The sequence below is a fragment of the Halyomorpha halys genome, unplaced genomic scaffold (assembly GCF_000696795.3).
Source record: "Halyomorpha halys isolate HHAL.00 unplaced genomic scaffold, Hhal_1.1 Scaffold599.1, whole genome shotgun sequence".
NCBI classification, from domain to species: domain Eukaryota; kingdom Metazoa; phylum Arthropoda; class Insecta; order Hemiptera; family Pentatomidae; genus Halyomorpha; species Halyomorpha halys.
In genome coordinates this window covers 557891-577997 of record NW_027108603.1, presented here as the reverse complement: position 1 = coordinate 577997, position 20107 = coordinate 557891, and the positions used below count along the sequence as shown (strand labels likewise).

The window sequence follows — 20107 nt, the reverse complement described above, 5'->3', positions numbered from 1 at the left end:
TATTTTCGGTAATCTGGTTCATCAACAATGGAAAACCGTTAAGCTGTCATCGAGAAGTTTGTAAAGTATGCAAGAATAAACCTAATCCTTCACTGAGCGTCCGCCTTGCTCATAAGGCCCTCATTTTCTGGCAGAATTTTCTCTTAAACTCTTTAATCTAATGCCCTCACTTGTATGTCCTATTAATTATAAAAAGCAAATTTTATTTTTCCTAATTTGGTTCATCAACAAGAAATTCAAGCGAAACCTCACAACTATATGCAGATATAAGGCAGCCGGTAACGGCCCTCTACCTTTCCACGTTGGCCATTAAACACCTTTTTGACTTCACTTTTCCTGGCAGCTAACCATCTCCAAAATATTTCTTCGGGGTCGCTTCAAGATGCTGGTCCAAGAAGACCGGTCACTGTGGTCCCACCACACCTCTTTGCATTTTTAAATGTTTTTTTTACTTAACTTGTACAGGTTAGCATATTCGCAGCCAAGTAACACTGCTAGGCAAGACACCTAGTATGTCGATAATAAAGCATATCTAGTCAGATCATACTAATTGAACTAATCCAATATATATTTGTATGTTATATATCTAAATATACATATAATAATTCACATAGGTAACTTTTTCCTCCAAACGAATACTATTAAACCATAAACACTGTCACCGATACATCGACCGTCAAAACATCGATGTTCCAACCCTATCTTTAGTATTACCAACCATACGATAACGGAAAGTTTTCTTGTGAGTTACAAAAACTTGTTAATGGATTAGTTGTTTGTTGAATTGACATAAAATTTAATATACAAATTAAAATCTCAGTTTAACTAATGTATATTTGATTACTGATTCGTGTTTATCGAAATTTAACTTTTTATTGATTTGCGAATTTCATCCAAGTATTGGCCTAACACTGAATGGGTCTAACAGTTCATCTGGAATTTAGCAATTGTAAGGCCGATATGATTAACAAGTTATTCTAGAGTTTTAATTAAAGAAAATATGCATAAGATATATCGGTTTCAGTTGATTTCTGAACTAACCTGAAGTTTGATTCAGTAAGGACATTTATGAATGAACCTTTCTTCTATTTTAGAAGAAAAAAAAAGTTACTCTTATATCCATGCCCTTCATGTTCACAGTTTTGTTTATGGTACTGAAGTCACTTATAGAGTTATTATGTTTAACAACTCATAGCTAATCATTTCATTAGTAGTTATACTGTGTTATATTGATTATTTTCAATATTACAACTTTATTTGTCTCTATTTAAGTTCATTAATAATATATTTTGTAGTTTGTAACAGTTATTCCTTCTTTTAGTATTGGTTGAAAAACTTCAGTAATGAATGACGTTACTAAAGCCATCCACCAAAGTATGGAAGTGCCACATTCCAGATCTGGTAGTCTTCAGCATCCTACCTCACTTCCTCTTACTAACACTGCAGGTGAATATAATTGATTGAATGGAAGAAGTACATACTTGAGTGGACTATCTTTTACCTAAATTATATTTCTTTCAGCACCAATGAGTCCAGGTAGTCCCAGTCAAAATGGCGATTCACATTTAGTGAAATCTCAAGCATCTAAAATAGAAACTATAAAAAATTGGAGTATATCAACATATAAATGTACTAAACAGCTTATGTTCGAAAAATTAGGAAAAACGTCGAGAACTGTTGATACAGGTACTACCTTCTTTAATACATGGTAATTTTCTAATTAGTTAAAAATGTCTTAATGTATTATCGCTCGATGTATTGTTTTTGTTGTAAATTGTGCTTTTATTCTGTAATTTTTTTTCAACAAATAGTCCTATTAATATTGTTTAAGGAAGTTAGGTTGATTTGGTAGGAATACTTGTTGACTTTTTTAAAGTTTCTTTTATCTCAGCAGATGTTTATTCGTTATGTTTGTTTATAGAATACTCTAAACAATTTGTTGTTAAATTATTTCAACAAATGGTAGAAAATACTTAAACAACTTTCATTAATTGTTAAAGCATTAGTCTTAATTTCTAGAAGTCTAGAATAAAATTATGTCATCTTTCTGAATAATTACTTCTGACCCCTATCACCAAAAATAGTTATTTGTAATTAGAACTGTTTGTTGTACAAGCCTATATTACTCCAAATTAACATGACAACTGTTTGCTAATTTTTTTTTGTGAAAAGTTTATTGAACACAAATGTTATATGTAAGGATCTCCTCGGGCCGTATTTATAGCAAGTTGCTAGAATATAATAAAAGGTTTAAAAATGACCTGAAACTCTATCTTATTTAAAACACCACGTTTAATCTCTGATTCTCTATTCTGCAGGTTGGTGATTCTGATATTTTCAAATTTAAAAGATGTTTAACTACATGCTCTTACCATTATACAGACCTTTGAAATCTCAGAGAATAACTTGGGTTACCTTGAGCACAATTTTGTTCTTTCCTTGCAGTATTCATTCAGAGACAGCTTAAGGTGAAGCTGTATTCTTTTAATGTAAGCCATCTTACAATAGATAAGGCTTATACTAGAAACAACCTTCGGTGCAATTGTGAAACTTTCTTGTCAGACTATCGGCTTTTCAGATTACCGGTACTCCTGAATGGGCATGCTGACACTCTTTCAATTTGAACATCAACAAAGTGTTGATGCTGGTTAATCCTGGAGTTCTGATCTATTCTGTCAGTATGCCAATTATTTAACTAGCTTTTGTTGATATGAAGAGTCATAGGCACACATTTATAAGTTTATACAATTAAGTGTAGAATATCATGGTTTAAGCTGTGGTACCTTGTAATAAATAATATGATTTATATTCTGCTAAAAAAATTAAAAATCAACATCATTATTAAGAGATTTTATTTCGAGCATCCTTGTAATCATTAAGTAACTAGCATTATTTTTCTGACTTAGGTTATTCTTTTGGGATGTTTCTATAATGATGAGTTGACTTTTCATTTTTAAAAGATAATGCAATTTTTTCAGTCTTATGAAGTATCACAGGTTGAGTGATGCTATTAATTACTAAGATTAATAGGCACAACTAGGTTTTAATGACTGGAAGATTTTATGTTATCTAATAAGTTGTAGTGAAAATTGTTTTCCCAATTAATTTATTCTTTATTCAGAATATCTTCTATTTAATGACCTTTCGAGGGCATTACCCCATCTTCAGATACTTCTAGCTAGTATGATAGTCCTTCTTTCCATGCTAATACTATTATTAAGTGATAAAACCAGTTTAGCCAGTATCTCTGCCACAAGCTCCCCGATGAAGACCTGAAACTCAGGTCTAAACAATTAATAATTATGTATAAGGTGTGAATTAATAATTTTTTTTTATTTGTGTTTTTTGCTGACCGCACCCCCCTCCTGACCATCTTCTCCACTTATTAATCTACAGTCAACTATCTACACCTCATTATAATACTATTATTATATTAATTCTCTGCTTAGTTAGCTGTATAATATCTATTAGGAAAATTTTGTGGGAAACGGGAAATCTTTACAGAAAACTCTTTTTCTTTCAATTATTTATAAACTTTCATTTAAATATATTTATTTATTTAAAAGGTAAAGAAAGTATTCTAGTTACAGAAAACTTGAGGAATTAAAATTTTTTTCAGATTTAGAAAGGCAGATTGAACTGTTGCGAGATACCCAGCGAAAATACTCTAATATACTTCGTCTTTCACGAGCTCTTGCAAGCCACTTTTATCATGTAGTTCAAACCCAGGTATTTAATAATAATAATAATTTATTTACTTTAGTCATATTTGGATTTGAATTTTTCTTTTAATGTTGTTGCTCTGAAAAATGTTTCGGCAATACTGCAAAATATTTTGGTCCTTGTTTCACTTTAAAAAAAGCTAGTCATCAATTCTAGTCTAGTAAATAGTGAAATACGTATTTAAATGGGTTATTTCAGAAATGACACAAGTGCTAATTCCACAAATATCAAATTTGATGTTTTTGTAATAACCAATCCAATTGTTTCCTTCTGAGAAGGTGAATTTTCTTAGTCAGAATAAATTTTTTTCACTTGTTAATGAGGAGTGTTGCTTGGTTTATGTTTTATAAAATCAAAATGAACACAAATATAATGTTTCTGATCAATAAAGATGTTTGGAATTTATTATCTCACATTTCGCTCCACTTATTTTGCTTGGAGGAGGCCTAAAAAGCTAGCAAATGTTAATAAAACTTTTTTAAAATTTTTTTACTGTTCCCCTAACTTTTCCCAGCTTTAATCTATATCTATAGTTAACAATAAAATTGCAATCTTAATATTCAATATTTATTTGATCTATTAATTATATATTTAATATTGAATATTTTATTTAATTTATTTGAATATATAAATTAATATTGAATTCCAGTCTGCTACCTGTAATTGATTATGTAGTCCAATTTTTGGTATATTGAAGTCCAGCAATGGGTATTGTGCTCTATTGCTCCAAAAATATTTGATTTTGTTGTTTAACGCAGGTGCAGTGGGCTAAAATGTTTCCTATGGCTCAACTTTCTTTTCTCAAAATTATTTTGTTTTACTTTGATATAAGCATATTATAAAGTATTCTGTTATTTATTTCTTGATTTTAATTAAGTAAGCTCAAGACTAAGTATATTCTGCCACTTTTACTTCCTCACAATGGAAGAATAACTCTAAAATTTTCTAGGCCCAATCTAAATGTGAAAGTAAAATATTGAATATACTAAGACATCAACCTTACTGCACTCAGCATGTTAAGACCTGCGTTGCGGATTTTCATCAGTTTTGAGACAATGAATAAAAAATAAATTAAGAACACACTAATATTATTAGTGAACCAATAGTATTCAGGACAAATTTCAGTGTCAATTAAATTTTTAGCAATGGAAGGATGGCATCTCATATATTCAGCCATAGCTATCTCTTTCTCTTTACCCCGGACTGATCCCGAGGTTTTAAGTATCATAGTTGCTTTGTTTGTAACATTAAAGAGAGTTAATATTAATTATAAGAAGAAAAGAGAATGGATTAGAAATTGAAGAATCGACTGAACCTTGGTCATCTTAAACTTACTTCATAAATTATAGTAAGAGTGATTGTTCCTTTTTCTTTTTTCCTGGCCTTCACTTTTTTTCACAGGAGGTTCACTCATCATGGTGCATGCGGTGAAAGCTTTTGACATATAAAAAAATATTGCACAATATTTTGTTAGGTCTCACACCTCCCTCAGGTCTCAAACTCCCTCCCTTCTACAAAATTTTGACTGTTCAGCGAAAATATTCTAAAATTTCAGAAAACTTTTGAATGCCCCACAAAATGAAGGGACCCTTTAGTAATGTACTTTTGCATTAATACAAACACTTTGATGTTAATAGATAAATATGCATATATTCATCTAATTTATTCATGTAGTAATTAATATCTACATTTATTATGGATCATTTGCTTATAAATTTACCATCCAAAGCTGTTAATTAAATTTGCTCAAATATTTCCCCATAAATTCAAATATTTATTCTTTTATCTTTATTAATTCTAAGTTCATGTTCATTTTTTTGTTAAAGCACGCTTTGGGAGAAGCATTTTCTGACCTGGCTCAGAAATCCCCTGAACTTCAAGAAGAGTTTTTGTATAACTCCGAAACTCAACGTAATTTAACGAGGAATGGAGAAACCCTTTTGTCAGCTCTTAACTTTTTTGTATCATCAGTTAATACACTTTGTAACAAGACAATTGAAGATACTCTTCTCACTATTAGACAGTATGAATCAGCCAGGTCTGTATGATTATTTTATTTATATTTTTTATAAATTTGTCTCATAAAATAAAAGTCTTATAAAATGTGAATTCCTTATTTATTTTGTTTTTTATCTTAATATATTTCAAATGTGAAAGGTATGAAATTTCACTGTTTACTCATATTTCCTCCTGATGTTATTAATGTGAGGATGGGCCATAGTCAATGGTTAAATAACAGTAGTCTTATATAAAGTTAAAGGCATTTCCAAAGAGCAGATAGCATATTCATTTATACATAGAATATAAATACCTGTCTTGTTTTCCTCTTACCTGATAAATACTTTACTGATTACTGAGTTTTAGCCTGTAAGTTTTGTTTTGATTTTAAATATATTTATTTTGATTTTGATTTTATTATTTTTATGGATATAGAATTGAGTATGATGCATATAGAACTGATTTGGAACAGCTGGCACAGGCTCCTAGAAGTGAAGCTACTTCAGCTCGGCTTGAAGAAGCACAATTAGCTTTTGAGGCTCATAGAGATGCTTTCGAAAAACTTAGGGCAGATCTCACTGTTAAACTTAGATTTCTTGATGAAAATAGAGTAAGTTTTTTTTTTTTATCCATTTGAAAATTCAGTATTATAGTATAAATTTAAAAAATTGGGAAATTTTATGATTTTATCAATATAGCAAATCTCTTTTTAAACAATGAAATTATTGCAAAAAAAAAAAAACTATCAAAATCAAAAAATATAACATAGTATTGTTGGGGTAAAAATGCTAGGTGATATTGATGAGAGTTTAAAGAAAAATTATTGATTAATATTTTCTCCATTAAATAGTTCACTAATCATCCTTTTAATGTTTCCATGGATATCACTATGCATATAGTAATTTCAAGTCATATTTTGTTTTTATTTTTATTTCATTATTGATAGTTCTATTTTGTGTAATGACTTCAGTGTTTATACAGTAATTTATTTAATTTGTTGAAAAAAAAAAAGAAAAAAGAATGCTAAGAAGTAAAAAGTTGTTTACTTTTTTCTTCCAGATAAAAGTGATGCATAAGCAATTACTGCTTTTCCACAACGCTATTTCGGCCTATTTTTCTGGTAATCAACAGTCATTAGAAGCTACATTGAAGCAGTTCAACATTAAAGTTAAGTCTCCGAATTCAAATTTACCCTCATGGTTGGAACAGTAGTCCAGGCTAACCAATGTCCTCATGGCAAGATCTTATAATAACGTTTAATGCCATGAGTACGTTAATGAATTGATTATTAAAACTGAAGTCATTCTATGTATTAATAGGGCATGGCAGTCATTCTGTGTTTCTGCCATCCCTCCAACATTTTAATCTTGGATATACCTAAATTCAAACACTGAAACATTGAACAGCTGGGTAGATTATATAAAAAAAGAAAATCATTATTTTAGTATTGATATTTTATTAAACAAAACCAGAAATTTACTCTGAACGAACAAGTTAAAAAGAAAAAGTATTCTATTTTGTTGTCTTGTTATTCTTAGATTTATATTTTTAACTGAAACATTCAAGATCTATTTAGTGTAGTCATTGTTGACTTGGTTACCTTATCTAGTCATTTTATATTATTGAGCACACTGTTTATTATAGTGTTAAGAATACGTATTATTTTTTTTTTGCTTTTATATTTGTATATGTTTTGTTTTGCTTATTAGAATAAGAAGGGAAAAAATGTTTAGAAAACAATAATTGATTGTGATTATATTGTTGACTGAAACTTGAAATAAAACAATTAACGGTATTTAAAAATATTGAGTAATACTTAATGGTATAAAGTAAAGTTATGTATGAATGTTTTATCAGTTTTTAGGTTTAGAAATGAAATAAATAAATTTAATCTGATAATCACTAATTATTGTTAGCAGTAAATATCTTAAATAAATGGAATCCTGTGTCTCTGCCGATCGCTAGTTGGACATTTGACCATCTCTGAGCCTTAAGATAACAAACATAAAATAACAACTCAAGTTTATGGAAAGTCCACTCAATCTAATTAAAAATAGATTGCTATAGTTTGTATTATTTTATTGAACATACTAACAGTTGAGTGATAGTTATACTCTCATCACATCTCAATGAAATCATGGCCATTGTGAGTTATTAGGGATAGACTGTTCCCAACAGAATAGAACTAGGAACCATTACAGTGGTGAGGATGGATTTTACTCTGTTTGGCTATGGTTTCCCCTCAATTGGTTGCAAAATGTTGGGTCTGGAAGCTGGAGTTAACGATAGAACTTTCTTAAAATCTTGTTTAACAATTTTTTAAAAATTTAATTGTTTAATTTATGTGTTTGCTATAATTATATAGTATTATTGGTACTTGGAAGAAAGTATTTTTTTTTTTTTTAAATAGATTATTTTATTGAAAGTATACTATACTTTCTTATTAGTCTCACGATTTCAATTCCCTCTTCTTGTATTCACAATTCTAAGTATGTAGTTCAATACTTATCAATAAAAAATGATGAGCTAGAATTTGATGTTATGAGAAAGTTAGTTCAACTCTATTTTATTAAGTTTTAAAAATAACCACAATTTAAAATTTTTCATCTTTAGAAGCTGTTGAAATAATAGAAAAAGTATAATTATAATTTATTGTTTCATTTTAATGTTTTAAAAAGTATTGATTATAAATATTAAAAACCAAATAATAATAAAGTTCTATTTTCTATGAATTTATTGATTTTATTCAATTATTATACAATTAAAGTAAAAAGGTATTGGTTGGTTGGGAATGGTTTGAAATGGGAGTGAAATGGTTATAAATACCTAGTGTTGGACTGTTGGCTCTGGAGTCTCTGTGATGGAAATGATGTAGGAATTAAAAACAAGGAATAAGCGAAGTGAAGATGATAAGATAAGGTTGGGATAGGATGAAACAAGTTCCAGATCCTTTTGCGGATCAGAGTTTTACAAAAATTGATAAACTGCCCATCCCTATGAGGAATTCAATTATTTTCCCTTAATTCAGGCATAAGTTTAAGAATGATGCTACAATTACATGTTCTGTAAAGTAATAGGTTTTTGGATTTATATGAAATGTTCACAACAAAATGAATCAATTTACTTTCATTAAGAAAATAATTATTTAATTCTTGTTTCTGACTTATTCTTAAATTAAATTTTGATTTCATTTTATTGGCACATTTCTTTATCTTAGGGAGAAAGTTACTTTTATTGACTTACATTAAAGGATAAGTTTTTAGCTGTGTTCTAAAGATAAATTTCCACTTATTGATATTCATTTACTTCTTTTTCCACTTTGTTTGCCGATTTACCATTTACTACTTACTGTTCTTAAAGCATTGCTTTATTAATTTAATGTATTTTTAATTTATAAATGCTTAAATATAACTCTTTATGAGTTTATTATAGCTATCTTTTGAACTGATTGCATTATAAAGAATGGTTTGAGATTTAATCTTAATTACTCATCTCTCTGCTGTGTTAATGTTACATTCCATTCATTTTATTTTAAATTTTAATTATGAGTAATTGTTCAAAACAAAAAATTATTTATCAATAAAAACTTATACTTATTATTTGTACTTAATATCGGATATATGTTTCTAAGTAGAGTAGTCTCTCATATCCAGTACCTGCCAAGAGAGATAATTCAAATATACTTTTAGTTAAATTAAAGAAGTAACATAAAAGAGGTATTAATTCTTATTTATGGTGTAGTCTGTAGAACTATATTCAATATCTGACTACTATTTGATTATTAATGGGCATGGGTATACTCATAGGCTCTGTGGGAGACTTTCATATTTAAACTGCTGTTTAATAATAAATATAACCTATTATATAGCTTTATTTATGAAAATAAGATATAAGTGTTATCTTAAGACAAAGAACTTTTGGTGGGGGTGTATAAATGTGAGTGTAAACTGCATTTTAGTTATCTTATAAAATTAAATACGTTAAAATGGTAAAGAGGATAAAGCTGGTAAGGAGCATATAAATATAAAAATAAGATATTGATGATTTACAAGAATAGATTTACAGCCAGGCATACATTTAAATTTTTTTTTATTAATGTTAAAATAAATCAAAAATAAAATTATAACCAATATTTCTGTCTCAAGTGTAATATCTTCATCTGTTTGCTTCAACAAAAAGATAGTTCTGTGTTATTAGTATAATAGTCAGAGTACTATCAGTTTTAATCATCTTTCTCTCACAGTCTCACAACGTAGTATTTATTTATTTATCCTCTAATTTATTATTTATTTATGCTCCCAATTTTTTAGTAATTTTTAAAATTATTAAAGCTTTATTCATAAAATTTCTATTGATATTATTTAGAAATGTACGCAGGAGCTATACTGTACCTACAATAATTAACAATAACTTTTCTATGAATATAGCTTAGAAACGAACACGGGATAGGTATTCTACAATATCTTCTTACCCGATTACAGAAACCTAGCCTGGTTTTATTGTATAGATTTGTACTGATGATTTCCATAATCTGCCTCCTTGTTGGTTGGGAGTCTTTTCTGTTGTATTTTGGAAGATTAGAAGAAATTATTTTTTTTTTTTTTTAGTAAATTAATTTTATCTTACTAACTTTTTTTCTAGGAACCATTGTTTCATTGCTCCATCCATAAAGTTGCTAATTTGATTTCTCGTTTTTGGATTGGTGGTTTTTAATACAAAATGTTGATAAATATGTAGGTAATGTTTTATTTTATTTAGAAATACTATCACTTTAGGCTTTTATTGCTACCAGTTAAAAGTTTTTCTAATTTTTAATTGATAATTTGGAGCTGCTTTCATTTTAATAAATTTATAATATTCTATGCCAAGAACCTCTAATGATAGTGATAATGTGTCCCATCTATAATAACTTAAAAGATATCCATTCGTCAAATGAATTTTTTTTTTAGAGAATTTGGTTTTATTTATTATATAAGGAATTATAATATTTTTTTTGTGATGTAATATTTTTCTATATTTTGTTTTAAAAATTAATTAAATCTTTGTAAGGCAGACTTAATTGTACAGGACCTGCACATAAGTTTTATGTTAGAAAAATATAGCCTTCTAAATGTATGTATAATCTTACATATTCGATTAACAGAATATAAGAAAAAACTATTAATAGTTAATGACCTATTAATAGTTTTCCAAATTATGAATTTATGAAGTAAAGGCCTTTATTAATAAATATATGATATCTGTTTTTATAATAATTTGTATATATTATGGAAATGAGGATTTTCTTGGTATGATCTGTTGAATAATATCAGTAATTTATTTATACTTTTATAAACTGCTAGGTTTATAAACATATTGTATTATAAGAATGAAATTTCATCATTGTACATGCATTGATTTTAATCAAACTCAAAATTCTATATTAATAAATTTATTACTGATTTATTTTTCATCATAGTTTTTATAAACATATGGAGCTTTTCCTTTACATCCTTTAGAAATTTAGACAAATGCCTTAACATCCATCAGATATGTGATAGCATTGATGGAAGAAGCGTTGGTTGTTGATTATTTTGTTTTATTTTATTTGGTTTAAGTAAAAGCTAAATAAATATAAATTTATAAAATAAGGAGTGAATATGGAATTACAAAAAAAGTTTATGAATAATAGTTACTGAAGAATATATAGAAGAAATACATAATTTATTTAATTTTCTCTCATTCATTTTTATCAAAACTGCATTGAAAAGAATATAAGAGATAGTTTAAGCTCTGCTTTGAATTTTTATACTTTTTCTAAAAAAAAAAAACAATACAAGAATTATGCTTTTGTAATTTTAACCTTATTTAATTTTTATGTTTATTTCTTTTACGATAGAAAGTTAAGATGTTATAATAACAAACCTTGTGCTATCAACTTTATATATTTTTATTATGTAATTATAAATCTTTCAAATTTATGTAATGTTTGAATCTCATTTGAGTTATATTGTTTTTGCACAGAAAAGTTAAGCTTATTGCTCATTGTTTGTTCAGTAACAATTCATTCTTATATAGTCTTGACTTGAAATTATTAATTAGTACCAGGGAATGGGGTAATGGCCTGCCTATGATTTGTAATGGGATAGGGCTACAACCAATGATAAAGGCGAAGGTACACAAAGCATGCCAATAAAGTTGGTGGGAAACAAATATATGCAATTGTAAAACATGTGGAAGCTATTGATGGAAACTTAATTGAAAATTAAATATTGCTTTATAACTAAATTTTAACCTTGATGGCTTCTGTTCACTCAGTGAACTAGATTCGTAATGTTAATGGAGGGTTTTAATATTTATATCTCCTATTATAACAGAAGAAAAATGTTCATTAAAAAAAGAATTAGTATGTAAATTCTTTTGTTTTTATATTAAAACAAATTTTATGAATGCGGAAAAAAAAGGAAAGTGAATGTTGTGATATATTTGTTAAGATTTATTTATGTTATTTAACATATATTTTTATTTTTTTTTAAATTGTGCTTGTGCGACATATTTACTTTTGCCTCTCTTATCTTCCAGCTTATCATTGCTTGTATCCCTTCTCCAATTTTAGGAAACCCTGGAAAGCAAATATTATCAAGTTTTTATTATTGTGCTCAAAATGAATAAAAAAATTATGTCATCCTGTTCAGTTTGATATGTGAAGCCACTTTGAAAAAACAAACACACTAATAGTTTTTTTTTGTTGTGTTTTATAAGCTATGTCAATATTTATTCTTTTTGTTACCAAAACCCAATGCCCTATCTTTATATTTTATAGTGATATGTCTATATATAGAGTGATATATCCATATCTTGTAGTGAGAGAGAGAGAGAGAGAGAGAGAGAGGGATGCTATATCTTGCAGTTTATGTTGTGGAATGAAAATTCTTGAAAAATTATCGATATAGTTTATCAAACACAATTTAAAAAAAATATTGGTTGGTTCCTTATTGCACATTTGGGTTCATTTGACAAAAATTTACTTGTTTATTTTAGGTTATAAAATCTATTAAATTAGTATTTAATAATGATCTCAAAAATAGATTTTATCAATTTTAGTGTCAAATTCATATTTTTGTTCTTTAATTATAGTTACTATGAGATGTTGCACCTGTAATATTTTATCATTTTTTTTTTTTATAAAGGTTAACATTGTAATTAATCATAGCTTATCTACAATGAAATTTGTTAATTATATAATTTCTTATTAGGATCATTGCTTAATGATATTATTCAAAAAAGGTATTTCACCAACGCATTTATATGAACTTGTTATTGTAAAGTCAATAGGTGTATGTAAAATTGACTATTTTCTTTATGATGCAAAAATAACACTAAATAATGATAAGAAATTGATAAATGTTTTGATGCCATTAGTAGTTACTCTAGTCAAATGTTAAACTTGATAATAAGTGAGGTGGAATGGAACTGTTTTCTAACAATATCCAAACAAAGCTAAATATGCAACAATTTTATGCTTTCTTTATTTTATTTTGTTTTTGCTTGTAAACTCAAAATTGCTTATTTTTCACTGAATTTTAATTTGAATATTTTATAATAAATGTATCCACTGCAATCAAAGCTAGTCTATGATCCCATTTTTATATCTTTTTTTTTTTTTTTTTTAATAAATAATAACTATTGAATAGATTTTGGGAAATAACCTCATATGTTTTTGTCTATTATCGCTGTATTGTTAATATTTACAATCATAGTATGGGGTAAAATTAATGGTATAAACATTCTGATTGAATAGCAGTTGAAGTTTTAAAACTTTGGAGTAATTTTACTCTTTCTATTCTTTTTAAAATATTGTAATAAGGCATATATTTATTTTTGATTGTTTATATTTTTATGTAATGTTTAATTCAACATTTGAGAATAATAATGATTGATGAAATATTCTCAGATAGTTTATTTTGGAGTGAAGTAGCAAAGGAAGAAGCTGTTAACATTATTTATTAACCATGTTGCTTGCGGTAGCAAAAAATAAAACTTTGGGCTGAACTTTTTTTCTCAAAATTTGTTTCATTTTACTTTGATATAAAGGTATTATGAAGGATTTTATTATTTATTCCTTGATTTTAATTAAATAAGCTCATGTTGAAGCACATTCTGTTACTTTGTTCACTAAAAAATTGAAGAACACCTTCAAATATTTTTAAAAAAAGCTAAAATATATATAAAAAATAGGTTGTGTTAGTTTATTTCTCATTCTGTTCCTTTTTTTTTCATTGAAAAGAACAGGTCTATCATCTTCTAATATGAAGAGAAAATATTTGAAATATAGAAACAATATTCAATGATTATAAAGTTACCTTCATTTAGGAAAAATTAAAGAAAAAAATGTAATTACACTTGCTTTTAGCAGATTGTATCAATTATTTCTAAAAAGTTTCACAAAGGCTACTGCCAAATAAGTAAGAGCTATCTTCAGGCGAACACGAAATTGTTCAGTATACTCTAACATCGGTCTCAAGGTTATGGGATGAAATGTTAAAGAGATGCTTCGAAGTCAGCTCTCAACATGTTAATAGACTAAAAGGCAGCTAATGATACTGTATTGCAGAATCCTTTGTATGGGGCTACAAGACTTATATATTCATGTGAAACTCATCTCTATAGTTAAATTAACCATGGTGTGAGTGAGATTAAATGTACAATGCCAGTTTGAGGTTGTTTTTCAGATGAATTTACCTTGGTTTTTGAGGCAAAAATTCACCTCATTTAACATAATTTTTTCAAAGTGCTGGCCTTATAAAAAATATACAATTTACCAGAAAATATGATAGTTAAAAGATGACACATCAGGGCTGTTTCACCTTAGAAAGTGACTCCCTCACTTTCTAAGTGATTCCACTCTGAAGGGTGAGCCACACAGACTTCTAATTTAAACTAAAAGTTTTGTAAGTGAAGAAATTCAGGTAGTGAACAAGGACACATACAGCTTATTTGGGTTTTATTGTGTAGGGTATAGTGACTGGAGTGAGGAATTGGAAATCAGCTGTCCAGCTCCAAGTAGCCTTGTAAAAGTTTGAGAAGGAAGGTAATAAATGTCAGTATCAACTGGATTTAAAAATGTATAACTTTTACGTAAATTTACTTTTATTTTGTTACTACATAAATAAAAGTTGGGTTGAAATTGAAGCTGAAGACACTATTACTTCTTACAGTTCTGATTTTGGCTCTTCATGGTCAATATTTTCCATTGATCAACAAAGACTTTTAATGTTAGCAATGTGCTTTTAAAGTGGTACTTAAAAAAAAAAAAAATCCAAGCAGTTTTTATTAATCATGACTAGTGTAATTATTTATTTAATCAAAATTAAATGCATTGAATATTTTAAAATCGTATTGTGTATGTTTCAACTTAGGGGTCTTTATGGTGTTGTGATTTGAAGCCCTGATTATGAAAATACAAATCATATTCATTGGTATTCTAGATTTTTTCCTTTAGGATTGAGTATTAAATTGGTTCCACTCACTGTCCTAGTAGTCTGTTGTAGAGAAAAAAAATGGTTTTGAAGAATTATATTTGTTGATACTGTACAAGTGTTAACTGCTAATATAGTGACAAAACTGTCAGATCTTGTCCAATTATGCAAAGTTGAGCCATAGATTAATTGTATAGAGTCATACACATTTTATACCTTTCAACTGTTTATTTTTTATTTTGTGTAAGTCAAGGTAACACATACTGTTAAATATAATTTTTGTAGGTGTGTGTTTTATTTATCCCATTCATCAAGTAACTCTTCTTTCTTCGTTCAGTTATTAGTAACTTCCTTACTAACTACTGAATCCCTGACCCTTAATGGGATGTAGGAGTAAAAATTTCCTTTAAAAACTTAATAATAAGTTAATCTTTTTGTCCTTATGATTTTCTGTCCACTTGTCTGATATTTTAGTATGGATTTTATCCCAGAAAAGTCGCTTTGCACTACTACTTAGTGGTGTAGGTAATAGTGAATCATATCTGCCAAATAAATTATTCTTGTTTCTTAAAGATTTATTCTATTTAGGGGTTAATTGGTCAGCTGTCGGAAGAAATATAAATTTTCTTAGTTTCTGTTTCAATTAATTTTTTTTTTCCATATTAGCAAATGTTTTTGGCTCTATCTTTTCCATATCATATTTTTTTCCCCCTCACTATTGTCAATTTTAGAATTTCTAGAATGCACTGATGGTCTGTGAACAAGACTTAAGACTTGAAATATTACAAGTAGGAGAGATATGAAAAATTAAGATCGATTTACACTATACCTACAGTTTCCTGCCCATATTCTTTATGTTCCATGTACATAAACTATTATGAAGTATAATTAAATAAGTGGAAATAATAAGTAAACAGAAAGGAAAGTGGGTTTAGATTTTATAATATTTTATAAAATTGATATTGAAGGGAAACAGTGGGTCCATTTATTGTGAGATTGACCGTTAGCCACCTCTTTCAGCCCTGATATTAATTTTTATTGTTGCTTGAAGATACCATCATCCAACAGGTCTCCAATATAATGTGGATGTCGTGAAGAATTCTTGTCTTGGTTATGGTTGGATGAGTCCATCTAAAGAGCACCTGATTCATTTAAAAGGACAGTCCTTGGATGAAAAAACAAAACAAAATAAAATCGAATATAATTATTCTGATTTTATTTTTCACTTGTTATTTTATATTGTATCATTTTGAATTTTAACAATGATAATAATATATAGGGAACATAACCATTAGTAAACTAATATTAAAATGCATTATGATATGTTATTTTATTATATTATGGTTTTAATTCAAAGTAACTGCTTAATGTACAGGTACTTTTTTTTTCTTTTTCACATATAAACACTCAAAGATATAATAAGTTGGTCATGATTTACCTTACATCACAGGTAATTGTTGGAAACAGAATTCATATATATTGAAGAAATTAATTTATTTTTTATTATTACTAAAATCATATGTTGTTTTGGAATCTTTATAATGAATGAATTTCACAATTTTTTTTAATATTAATTTGTTTAAGAGTGAATGAAACTAAACTAAATGGTTGAACATTAATGAAATGTTGAATGTTTTCAATTAAGTTCTAAATGAAGTCTTTTAAATGAGTTACATAAATTAAGTAAACTGAAGGGACCAAAAATAAACAAATTTAAATATTTATATGTACATTTTTAACAATTTTATATACAAGTAAAATATTTACAGTCATTGGGAAACATCCCTGATATGTATTATAAAGAGCACTCATTAGTTTCTGGCTATCTTGAAATCTGAAACAAACATCACAAAAATAATTATCATTTAAAATAGGTTAATAATTATATATTAGTTAATTGTGGGTATTCAACCGGAAAAAGAAAAACAAATTTTTTTCTTTATTTAATGATTCATCTAATTTTCATTCATAGTATTATCCAATGCCTTATTTGATTGTACTTTGAAAAAATTGGCCAAGATATAATTTGTCATGGTTGGGCGTTCAAAAGTAGGTATAGGTCTTGCTACCTCAGACTCAGTAACTTTTGCTTGAATCATCACAATATTACGTCTATGAACCTCAGGACAGCTAAGTGACAGTTTATTTGAGAATGTCAGCCATTTTTGTCTCACAAAACATATTTCTTGAGTTTGTAAGAGTTTACATAAACTTAAATTACTCAGAGCTGAAATTACTTATAACCTGGGTTGATGAAACAAAAACCATTTTATTCAGGAAATATTGTCCTAAATATTAATTTCAATAAATGCTTAATGAATTTCTGATTCAAAATAATCGAAATCCAATTCAAAATATTATGTCTGAATTGACAAATTTACAACTTTTGAAGGCATACTACTCCATTAAGGATTTTGACTCAGGCTTAATATTTTGGGGTGTATAGCTACCTATGTCCTGTATCTAAAAATATATGTTAACACATAGACTGGCTTCCTTTTCAAGTTGATTTTTCAAAAAATGAATATTTTACAAACATTTTGATGCCTTATTTCTTTAATACAAAGTTTAGATATATGCAATTTTTACAGTAAACCTTTTATTGCTATAACACACAATAAATTCTCTCAGTTGTTTAGAATGATAAAAAAATAGTGAGTGTTTTTTTTATAAGTAAACTAACTTAAATAATTAAAGTAACTTAAATTTAACTGTTATGAATAATAATATCCCCTTTTCAGAACCAATTTCTAGTAGCTTTTTCTTAATGATTTGTATAGTTATGTTTGGTTCATCAATTCAATATATATAATTTTATAAAATACACTATCAATCAACTTATTATGTTAAGAAGAAAATCTGTTGAAGTGGTGAATCAGAGTATTGGAGAATAGAGGCTTCTATACAATTCATATACTACAGCATTCACTTGGAAGGGATTGAGCCAGTAATGGTGTTATTGCAGTAAATTAAGGGGTGTCTATTATGATTCATTGTGAGTAGTGTATATTCATCATGAATGCTTAAATTGCCAAGAAAAACAATTTTCATTTTTAGACTTAACGTAGCTATCAGTTTTGATTGCGTGTAGATAAATTTAGCCATAATTTGCGTTAAACAAGCTAATTAACAAATATCAACTTAACAATTAGAAACAATATAGATGAATACCAAACCAACTTACTTATTAATTTTTTAACGATTGAAGAAAGGCAAGATCGTTGTGAAGAGAAATAATATACCACACTGCATTGTTGATGAACTTTTCTGGATTTCGGTTCGTGGTCTTCCCATTGGAACTACATCCACTAAAAAATTAAAATTTAATTAATGAAAAATCAAATCAGTCATTCAAATAAATTAATTATATCATTGTATGAATTGAGCTTTACAGTTGACATACTGAAATTTTGAGTTTTAAGAAATGTACTTTTAATATTACATTTTTTAGTTACAAAACCTTTTTCTATTACTATAATTCAGATTCTACTATTAACCATTTATTAATTGCTTAATTGCAATAGAATCCATATCGAAAATACCAAGACTCATTTTATAGAGTTCGTAATTCTTCAAATGTTGAGTGAATTGGAAGACGTGACAGATGTTTATATATGAATATACTATTAATTTAACTATAGCTTTGTGGGTTCATGTCTTATTTTTTCTAGTTTTAATATTTCGACAAATCGAAATTAAAAGACTTGTTTTTAAATTTGACCTTGGCCTTCTTTAGTCAAATATGGTAGCTTACATTTTCGAATCGGAGTTTGAGTGACGATATACTGCAAAAAAACATAGGTTATGAGAAATAAAAAAGAAAACTTCGTTTTAATAGTAGATTTTCACTCTTTTGTTTGGCGTTTTTATTTAATAAATTAAAAAACATTGGACTATTTTACAATATTATACTATACTATTTTTATTTATAAGTTGGTAAAAAACAAATTTTTTCAAACAAGTTAAGGACTTATTGGTGCTTAGGATTATTATGAACTAAAGTAAGATACCCTACCGGATATAGTGTAGGCCCTGCTGTCAGCGTACTTATCGGTGGGGTAGGCGGGTATGGTGGCGAGGCAGGTGAGCTGCACCCCGGGCAGGTGTTCGGGCATCAGCTGCAGCTGCAGTTCGGCCCTTCCGATCTTCCCCATCGTCCTGTGCACCTTCACCACCCCGGGTTCCGCCTGCAACCCAAGGTCCCAGTATTTTAAAAGCTGTATTTGTCACCATAATTGAAATAAATAAATAGGATCTACTAAATAATAGATGGAAATCTGGTTTCTAAATGCAACAGTAATATTAGGAAAAAAATCAATATGGTATCGAAATCAGCATTGTTGGGATAACTGTACCCTAGCATCCTGCCCTTATTGCACAAGTATATGCTGCTAAATTAATTAAAATAAAAATAATTCCATGAAGGAAATTTTTTCTAATTAGTCTTCTCTTTTAGGACAATTAATTGACACTTCCAAAGGAAGAATACAATTGCATAAATCATAAATATATATACTTGTAAAAACAGGAAAAAGGAAGGAAAGGAAAAGAAAAAAACTTATCAAACGACTTAAAAATTTAATTTTTATTTCTAAAGATCTAAAATGTTCATTATGGTACATAATTAGGAAATATTCAATTTAGAGGAGCTCATAATATAGTATTATTATTGAAAAAAAAAAAAGAATATTCCATTTAGATGCACACATAAGGCAGTAGTAAATAATCTTGGTACAAGAGCCGAAGAGGAGAAAAAAGGCTAAAAAGTTATCTCACCCCAATTTTTGATTACTTTAATGAAAACTACGTATAATTTTTTTTTTTTATTAACTGATAGATTTATTTATTGATAGATATTACAATCTGCCACACAGTTGTGGGCAATAGGTAATATTGATAAATGATCACATACATACTAAAATAAAAAA

The 20107-nt window shown here is 27.8% G+C and overlaps 2 protein-coding genes across 5 annotated transcripts in view; one reads left to right on the top strand and one right to left on the bottom strand.

Moving 5' to 3' along the window:
* Positions 1-718: 718 nt before the first annotated feature.
* Arfip (ADP ribosylation factor interacting protein arfaptin) lies at positions 719-13807 on the top strand. 4 transcript variants are annotated; one of them, XM_014426880.2, is made up of 7 exons: positions 719-742; positions 1322-1446; positions 1522-1686; positions 3620-3729; positions 5550-5761; positions 6157-6331; positions 6781-13807. In XM_014426880.2, the coding sequence occupies exons 2-7, from the start codon at positions 1344-1346 to the stop codon at positions 6931-6933; spliced, it is 918 nt and encodes a 305-aa protein (XP_014282366.1). In that variant the 5' UTR covers positions 719-742; positions 1322-1343; the 3' UTR covers positions 6934-13807. The 4 variants fall into 4 exon arrangements, with proteins under 4 accessions (XP_014282366.1, XP_014282365.1, XP_014282364.1 ...); XM_014426879.2 differs by lacking the exon at positions 719-742 and adding an exon at positions 770-949; XM_014426878.2 differs by lacking the exon at positions 719-742 and adding an exon at positions 770-1056.
* A 2722-nt stretch (positions 13808-16529) lies between these two features.
* The window catches only part of LOC106684654 (uncharacterized), a 168975-nt gene continuing 165397 nt past the window's right edge, over positions 16530-20107 (bottom strand). Inside the window, exons 6-8 of the mRNA XM_014426862.3 lie at positions 19195-19366; positions 18364-18487; positions 16530-17013 (exon numbers count right to left, since the gene is read on the bottom strand). Coding sequence (XP_014282348.1) covers positions 18375-18487; positions 19195-19366 — 285 coding nt within the window. The 3' untranslated portion in view covers positions 16530-17013; positions 18364-18374. The remainder of the gene's footprint in view (positions 17014-18363; positions 18488-19194; positions 19367-20107) is intronic.

Coding starts and splice junctions, on each gene's coding strand:
- Arfip (XM_014426880.2), top strand. CDS start 1,344: ATGAATGACGTTACTAAAGCCATCCACCAAAGTATGGAAGTGCCACAT. Junction 5,762..6,156: donor AGACAGTATGAATCAGCCAG/GTCTGTATGATT, acceptor TTATGGATATAG/AATTGAGTATGATGCATATA. Junction 6,332..6,780: donor GATTTCTTGATGAAAATAGA/GTAAGTTTTTTT, acceptor TTTTTCTTCCAG/ATAAAAGTGATGCATAAGCA.